This window comes from Poecilia mexicana, unplaced genomic scaffold (genome assembly GCF_051168715.1).
Source record: "Poecilia mexicana isolate PSO_F unplaced genomic scaffold, ASM5116871v1 scaffold_17, whole genome shotgun sequence".
NCBI classification, from domain to species: Eukaryota; Metazoa; Chordata; class Actinopteri; order Cyprinodontiformes; family Poeciliidae; genus Poecilia; species Poecilia mexicana.
Genome location: NW_028263386.1, coordinates 18,327,914 through 18,337,181, shown reverse-complemented (window position 1 = coordinate 18,337,181; position 9,268 = coordinate 18,327,914). Strand labels below are relative to the sequence as shown.

The window sequence follows — 9,268 nt, the reverse complement described above, 5'->3', positions numbered from 1 at the left end:
TACCGGAAATTGCCTGCACTGTAAACAACCGTCCTCCACTGCGAAGAGAAAGAAGCGCTCGTCCGAAAGAAGTGGCTGCCAGTGTTGATTAGCGCAGAAAATTGACGTCATCGTTCACGATTCTCTTTCTGTTCGCTGATTGGCCCGTTCAAAAATTGACCGGAGACAATCTGAGAGCCCAGATTGTGTTGGATATGAGAACTTTTTTGTTTTTGAAGCTAACGCTGAGATTTTGATTCAAAACCGTTTCATGTCTTTTTGTCACTAGAACACAATTTTCAACTATCAGTGTATTTTGTATGTTAACCATTTTTAAAACCTTTTCTCAAAAAACATTCTGTTTATTACTTAGACAAGTAGGATGCTATTTATTAACAAGCTAATCCTAGCAATAATAATCGACTTGGTTGAATCTATTATTTATTTACTGACCAAATTAGATGTTTTTTTTGCAATGAAAGTCACAGAAGTAGCATACAAATTTTTGAAGCCAATATTACATCTACTGAAAGTGGTAAAAGTAAGGCACCATAGAAGAGGTGTAAATTATCCACCCATGAGACAAATGACCATTACTGCTAACCGGTAAAATAGGAGTGAAGTTAAATACCTGTGGCAACCGGCACAGACACCTGAGCTCTGTATTTTTGGTGCCTTTAATTTGTATAGGTTAAAGCTGGAAAAGTCCTAATTTTGTGACTAAGCTGAAGGGCCCAATTCATCCACTTGAGTTCAAGTCTGATTTAAAAGGGAAACAGACTGGAATAAACTGCTCGTTTACACTTATAACATTTCTGTGTTTCATTAAGCCAGTTGAAAATATTGAGAAATAGTTTGGTTTTGGCTTGTGTTGTGAACAGCATTTAGCCTGGTTACTGAAAACTAAATGACATTTTCCTGGTTTTCTGACTGATTATGTAAGACACCATTCTGAGATTTTAATTTTGGGATCTGTGGCTATAATCAAATCAGTACTATCAAATCCCACTGGGGTTCATATCTTCGCCCAGAATGTGCTCAACTCAGTTGGTTTAATTTCTGATGAACATGGAAGATAGCATGAATGGTGATTGCATGCGACTGAACGATGCATATTATTGTTCAGCTTGAAAGAAAGCTCGGTGGACACTGAGCTTTTCACCCGAGCAAAACAATTTTGCTTGTTAAAATAATGAACAACATAAACTTTATGGTTTACTTCCTGGGTGTTGGACTCCAGGCCATCAGTGCAGACGTTCTGCAACTTTCTAATGTCTTCCTGGACCAACACAATTAAACGGCTGAATTGATGCAGTCGAGTTCTGCAACATTCTACTATCAGCATAATTATTTGATTCAAATGTGTTGAAGCACAGACGCATCTAAAACATGCAAATTACAGATCCTCAATGTCTTGAGTTTAACACCTCTTACTCAGGAGTTATCAGAACTACTGTTTTGTTTGTTTGTTTGGCCATCATCAAAAACCATCAGTTTATATTAACTCAAGTTTCTGAGCAGTTTATATTTTGTTCACAGGTTCCATTTAGATCACTTTGTGAGGTGTTGAGAACAGAATAACGTCTCATGGTGGATGATGTGCTTTAACACAGTGAACATTCAGAAGCTCAGACAACAACGACTGAACAGAATAAAAATAAGGGACAAACAAATATGCAACGTAACACTTGAAAACAAAATCCCAAAAATAAAACCTTTTGTTATTTTTTTGCCATTGAGACCACAGTACTACTCTCCACTATACGATGCACATGGTGTGGGTAGGGTGAACACAACTTCATTTACATTTTAATCCTCAGTCTCCAGCCAGGGACCCCTCCCAAAGGAGGACCCAGTGGGGGTGTGTGGGGGTGGGGTGTGAAGGGGGGGATGCACTGGGCTAGGGGGGCAGAGACATTCATGCACCGGCCGTTTCAGAGACAGAAAGAGAAGTCAGCATCACAATTATAGACTTGTGCTTGTGTGTGCCATGTCGGGTTTGTTTGCTCTTGTGCAACTATGACTGTTGTTCCTTTGTGTTTGTTTGTGTTATTCTGTGGAACGTACTGCAAGCTCAGCGACACCGGATAATCTCGTGAACACCAGGACCGCTTGTAAAATGGCAGTAGTGATAATTATACGACTAAATCATGCACACGCTATATAAAAATTCAACCTACACAAATTATGGCTTTGTTTCTTCAGTCACAAATTTCCAGTATTGGCTATATGGCTATACATGCAGTATTGCTGGAATGTTACAATTAGCAAATAAATGTGTTCAATGAAATCTTTTTTCTGTTGGTTTGTTACTTCGCTCTTCCTGAGAAAAGGTGCAATATGTTATCTACTGTGTGTCATCCCCAATTTGGAGAAGTGTTTGTCTTGTGAAACTACGTGTCCTGTCTCTGCCTCTGAATAAGACCCAACTCTCCAGGCTGCTCCCCCCGGGCAGCACCAGGAAGGTTAGGGTGGCCACCAATGCAGCAGAGACCAGAGTTCAGGGGTTTGTGTAGGGGAGCGAAACACAAGTCAAAAAGGCTTATGTATTCTCGCTCGTACTTCTCTGTTTACCCTCTGTTCCTGTCAGCCTGGACCATTTGCTCTCTCTTGCATTGGTTCATTTGGTTCCTGTGGTGGCCTGTGTTTGGTGTTCATAATTTTTAATTGTCTGAGTCACAGGCAACCGCAGCACCTCTTGACCGGTACACTCGTCCCAAACTCACACAGCTCATGTTTGGGCAGAATCTCACAAAGAAGTAAAGATCAAATGAACGCTTAAATCGGTGGCCTCCAGGACATTCTTTACCAATTTCTAGCCTTTTCTTTTTATTTGTTGAAATAACCAAGAAAGTGCTGTTCGTGTTGCAAATATAACTTATCACTGATGTCTATTTCTTACGACACCATTATTGTCAAGCATAACCGATTAATTAAACTCCACTACTGTTATGTACAGTAGCATTCAACACCACAATCTAAAGAAAACCACTGTGAAGTGGAGACATCAAAGTAATTTACATTTCAAGCATAGGTCAAATTAAATCACAACTCTAGTTTTGAGGTGACCACCCAATTTGGAGCAGAGAAATAGACACAAGCTAATGTTGTGTGGTCTCAAACTTCTTTGTGAGTTAGTGGCTGTGTGTGTTTGAATGTGTCAAACACGTCTTTGGGACGTGCTCATGCCTCCCCTGAGGGACCCCTGGCTGCGTTGTTTCATATCATTTTCATGTTAAACTTCCTGGTCCCTCCTGTAGAGCTCCCCGTGGTGGGTTCAGATTTCCGGAACGAGTACTCCACTGTGAAGTTGTTCCTGCGCTGGCCGCGTCCACGGCTCCACACAAACAACAACAGGAAGCAGAAGAGAACAACTCCGAGAAACGTGATGCAACCCATGGCTGTTGAGACCAAAATGGTGGTCAGGTCCAAGGTGAACTTGAGGAAAACCCGTGTGCTGTTTAGATTTGTGTCGTTGAAGTACTCCCCGCTGTACAGAGAGCGGTTAAGAAAGAAGGCGGAGGCAGAGTCTAGTGGCTGGCCTCTTACTGTGAGAGTGGCAAAGTAGGTGTCATTGCCTCCAGCGTTTGAGGCAATGCAGATGTACGTCCCGCTGTCAGTGAGCTGAGCATAGCGGATCTCCAGAGTACCACTAGGGAGAACAGTGATGCGACCTGAACTCTTTGCTGTGATTCGTCTACGCAGTGGTGAGATCCAGATGATGGCAGGTGTAGGATCTCCGTCAGCTCGACATACAAAGCTCACTGGCTGGCCTTCCCGAGCAACCACCTAAGAGAGGTGGTAGAGCACACGATTGACTATACATAAAAAATTCAGCATATGCAGTATGAAACATTAACATCTCACAAACATTAGAGGACGTTTTAGCTTCTTCAAAAGATTACCTGTTGCATCTTACGGTTGCGGATCTTAGGTTTCTGGCATGTAAAGTGATCGAAGAGAGCAGAGTCAGAGAAGGCGCTGAGGCTGACTCCTTGCACCTCCACCGGGCCTGCACAGACTGGCACTCTGCCGTCAAAGTTGAGGGTCTTGCGTCTTTGCAGGATCCACAACAGACGGCAGTCGCACAACAAGGGATTCCCATCCACTCTGAGGGTCTCCAGACTGTTAACAGAGTGGAAGGACCCCTCTTCCAGAGTCTGCAGGTCGTTGGAGGAGAAGTTGAGTACTCGAATCTGTCTGAGACCTCCAAGGGCATGAGGCTCCACCGTCAGCAACCCAGTGCTTACCATGATGAGCTCCTTTAGCCTCAGCAAGTCCTTGAAGGCCCAAGGCTCTAGTGTGGTGATGGGATTGTAGGACAAGTTGAGATGGGTGAGGTGCACCAGGTTCTTGAATGAATTAGAAGGGACAGTAGTGATGTTGGTGTTGGTGATGAAGAGCCAGTGAAGATCAAGGCCCTGAAAACTAAGTGGAGAGATATACTCAAGGTATGGCCAGTGATCGATATCCAGACCCCGCAAATTATTCAACTTGCGAAAGTTTTGATCCTCCAGGGCAGTGATGCTTAGGTGTCGAAGGCGAAGAGTGACCAGGCTGTGGAGGTAGGACAGCGTCTGGCCAGAGATGGATGTGAGGTTGCAACGCTCTATTGTGAGATCTTCTAGTCCCAGAAGTCCAGAGAATGCCTGTGGCGAGAAACATGGGGTTGGAGAATAGTCATTTCAAAACATACACAAAGACAAGAACGTTTTTTTTTTGTACATAGGGTAGTACGAGAGCAAAAACAAAATCAGAAAGGAGGCACTCAGGCAAATTTGTTAGCATTTTTGTTGCACTGTCAGGAAAGCTTACCTTGTGGGAAATATAAACCAGATCATTGTCTCCAACTTCCAGCTGTTTAAGATTCCTCATATCTTGGAAGGTGTAGTCCAATAAAATCACCATCTTATTCTCACTTAGATCCAGGCTGGTGAGATTGCCCAGCTTGGCAAATGCCCCCATAGGTACTAACTTCAGCTGATTCCCCCGTAACTTTAGGACTTTAAGATTCTGAAGAGCGGCAAAGGCATTTGGCTCTAATGTGGCAATGAGGTTTTCACTAAGGTCCACTTCCTCCAGCCGGGGGTACGGTGCCAGATCACCCGACTGTACCCAACGGAGGCGGTTCTTGCTGAGGTCCAAGACCCGCGTCTCGGTTGGAATGCCTTCTGGGACGTTTGTGAGCCGCCGCCGCTGACACGACACAGACCTCAGCTGAGCTGAACACTCGCATCGTGGAGGACAGGCCTTACTGCTCTCTGGCAAAGTCAAAGCTATGACAGAGACCAGCGAGGAAGCCAGAACCCATTTCCACACCCTCGGCCATGGCACTAAGGCACGACCAGCAGGACCAGGAGAGTCAGTCATGGCGCTGGTCCTCTGACTCCTCGCCTGATACAGGCAGGGTCAGTGCGCCAGACACCTGCAATAAAGAGGAGAGACAGAATAGTAGGGAAAATGTGTGAGAAGAAATCCACCACAGGTAATTGTGAAAGAAAGAAAGTAATGCGCTACAGTGCCATAAAATAGTGCTTCAGCAGCTTGGCATGTTGTCACGTTACAAACACAGACATAAATGTTTTTTACTGCAACATTCTGTGACGAAGAGCACAAAGTAGTGCCTAATTGTGAAGTGAAAGAAAAAGATACACATTTTGCCATTTTGTTAATCTAAAATGTGAATACTGTGGAGAAAAAAAAAAGTATATCCACACAGGATGTTAATAATCTACTTTATGGCAAAGCAACTAGAGCTATGGGCCACATACTGACCCAACGTTACACTACATCCAGTGAGATCCCATCATAGTTACACTGATGGCTCTAAGATGTTTAAGATAATTTGTTTTTTCACTAATTTATTGGAGGCTGCTGCTTGGAAACTGGGACGCCGAGAGCCATGTGAGAGGGAGATTGTTGCTCCAGCTGAAATCGTGTGCCTTGCATCTACTCTGTCTTCCTTGCAGCGCTGAGACCGTCTGCTCCATTTTTGACAAACACAATGCATTTATTATCACCCCACATATGCACATGATGAGATTCTCAACAGGCAAGTTGCGCCTTCAAGCTCTGCGCGCCAGTGCTCTGAAACGAGGTTGAGAAAGACATCAGTGTAAAATCATATAAAGTGTCTGATAAGGCTGATGGATGGTTGCGTAGGTTTGGCAGTTTGTTGGCTAAGAATTAAATCATTTTAGTCCTCCCAGCACAAAGATAAGATGAGTCACTTGTCCTTTAACACTCTTTTAGGCAACCGTTAATTACTCCCACTTACTGTTTTCAACATGGAAACTGTCAAAGAGCACCTGGCATCGGATCTTCAACATGTCTCAGTTAGGCGGGCTAACTCCAAAGCATAAGTACAGCGTGAAGGAGAAGAAAAAAAAAAACTTGTTTCCTTCCAAACACAAACTGTCCTCCTGCAGGGCTACACATTAAACTCTCAACGATTAGCTTGCTAATTTATTTTTCAGAGAGGAAATGAGAAGGAATATTTCATCATAATGAAGGAAGATCATGTGTAAAATGCTCTCTGATGCTGGCTTTTGAGGGAGAAAGAGCCAAGTAGATGAATAATACATAGGTTAGTTTGTGCTGAATGGGCAGCGTCCAAGGCATAAGCCAGGCAGTTAAAAGAAGCAAAAGTTGCTAGCTTCTCCAGACGCTGCAGGCTTTGCTTTGAGTTCCTTCTTCCCCCACACCTTAGCTTCAGAAAAAAAGCTTATTGAATCCCTAATTATATCAAATGGTTTCGTAGCGGCGGCATTAATGGCATCAGTGAAGATAAAACCAGATTTAAACCAAATTTACACGATGCCATATAAATTGTGTGCACACATTTCTCTCACATTTTTCACACTTGCTCACACAAAAATCTGGTCTCCGTGTGGCGGGATAAGTCCCTCGTTTTCTTTTTTTTTTTTTCAGATGCCGCTGAAAGAACCGCTTTCTTTTCACATCCCTATTCTGGAGAATCTGATAGAAATCTGGCACAAGCTTTTCTTTCATTTGGAGACAAAACTCAGACACAGCGAGTCCTCTGTGCAGACTGTTGCACAAACTGACCCACTTCTCATCTGCAGCTCTGGCTTGTGCTGCCAGTCGGCTGCAACTCACCATGACCGCAACAACTGAGCAGCAAACCTCATTGTCTCAGTGGGACGGGGCTCAGGAGACAAACAGACAGATCTGAAAAACTAACAACTGTGTACAAAAAAACCCGAAAAAAAACAGAGAAACTAAAAAGAATTGGGGCAAGTGTTTCACAAAGAGGAGCATTCACTGGTTGCCGACGTTAAGCTATCAAGGCTTTAACAAGTTATGACTTTGAAATCACAGATGTTTTTTTTTTTTGTTCTATTGTTCCCCCAGTTTAAAGTCCTTTAAATGAGTCAGTCATCTTGTTATAGTCGTAGTTGTTCAGAGTAGAAAGGCGAAGACGTGTAACACACTTGTCTGTTTTCACATCAAAAGGGCAATTAACGTTTTGAATAACATTAATATCACTGTAATGAATAGTATGTTACATTATTTTAGCAACTGTTTGAGTCGATTGAATTGACTTCTTTGTGCATTTGATGTAAAGTGGCTGAATATAAATAAACTGAATTTCATTTAATCTGTAAGAATAAATTATCGTATTTTTATTTCAAATAAAAGCACTTTAATCATCTAATTGTCTAAATACTGCTCAGTTTAATTCATTTAAGTTACTTTTTGTACATATGTAGCATCAATCCACATGTAAAGGTAAGTATGAATCCATTGTTTTTTCCATTTTATGGATTCAAATTAAGTTACATACTGTGTATTCAGGATGGGAATAGCTGTTTGTCTGTTTATATATTTTATTATTTTTAGTCTTTAGTCAGAATTGTAACTGTTCTTCTTGTGCTATCACAGTTTTTTTCCTCAAATGTTTTAACTTTAATGTGTCATTTTGGTAATTAAAGAACAGCTCTTTTAAGTAACACAGGAGGTGTTGCTTCGGCGTGAGTTTTGCTGAAGGGGATGGAGTCCCCAGTTTGCCAAGAAAGTGTATTTTTGCTGTTGCTAAATATTACCAAGAGTCTGACCATAAATCAGGGTGGATGTTTCCCATGTTTTAGTTTTCGGTTTTGTTAGTCGATGTTAGATTTTGTGTTCATCTCTCGTGTTTGTCTGCGTTCCATTATCTCAAACACTGATTGCTTTATACTGCTAAAGGTTTCCATTTAATGTTCCCTGGTTAGTATCATTTTGTTTCTGCCTTTCGCTTGACTCACATTGATCAGCGAGTGAACCTGCCACGCATTTATCATTATCTACTGCTTGTTCAGATTTTTTGTTGTTGTTGTTATTTACCCTGGAGTTCTTTGAGGTGCATTTCTAGTTTGTTCCTGTTTGTCCTAATGCAACAAGAATCCTGCAATGGCATCCTGCATGCCGGCTATCGTCTTGGATTTGCATCTTTTTCCTCTCATCCACTCTAATGCCTTCATCATTTTCTTTTATTTGTTGTGGGGCTTAGTAGGCTCGAGACACAAACGGCGTCTAAGCAATTATCTTGAAATATTTGCGAGTAAAATTAAATGTACTTACTCTCACTGGCTTGGAGGAAATTCAGTAATTTAAATGATTAATTTAACTCATTCAACGGGAGCAGGTAGAGACTATTTCAAAAGTCAAAGGGGGGAAACGGAATATACTCACGCGTCATTCAAAGATCTTAAAGATTTTCATGTCACCTTTGTGGTCAACTTACAAAAACTTTGTTGTCAATTGATATGCCACATTTTTGAAAATAAAGAATTGGAAAATCGGTTTGCACATTCATATTGGTGTCTGTTCAATGCAGTTGGCAAAAATACTTGAGTTATTTCATGTTTTTATCCCCACTTTTTTTGTTGTTGCTGGTTTCAAGTGTCAGTTCAAAGAGTTAATAACTGATAGAAAAGACAGGTTGTTCTCAAAAACAGAGAAAAACAATCAATTTTAAGAAATTTTTGCTGCAAAGTAAACCATTAGGGAAAATAAAAAGTGGTGGTGTCAACGTTAGCTGCAAACTTAATGTTCTACATGTTAATATGGGGTTTAAATGGTGTGTTATTACCATGGGTTTGTTTTTGAGTTTATTTCCCTCTTTTTTGATTTTGAATTGCTACAATTGTTATCATCCATCATGCACTGAAAAAAAAACAAAAAAAAAAAAACAAACAGAACAGAAACCTACCAAGGTCTATCATCCAGAGTGGGTGATAGAAGAAAAATATCAATAGCACAGACTGTTGGCATAAAACATGACAAA

General features: G+C 41.5%; 1 protein-coding gene across 1 annotated transcript; it reads right to left on the bottom strand.

The window, feature by feature from the left end:
• Positions 1-1,369: 1,369 nt before the first annotated feature.
• Positions 1,370-5,381, bottom strand: lingo3b (leucine rich repeat and Ig domain containing 3b). Its single transcript, XM_014995867.2, has 3 exons — positions 4,795-5,381; positions 3,885-4,628; positions 1,370-3,768 (listed from the first exon to the last, which is right to left on the bottom strand). The coding sequence occupies exons 1-3, from the start codon at positions 5,347-5,349 to the stop codon at positions 3,199-3,201; spliced, it is 1,869 nt and encodes a 622-aa protein (XP_014851353.1). The 5' UTR covers positions 5,350-5,381; the 3' UTR covers positions 1,370-3,198.
• Positions 5,382-9,268: the final 3,887 nt, after the last annotated feature.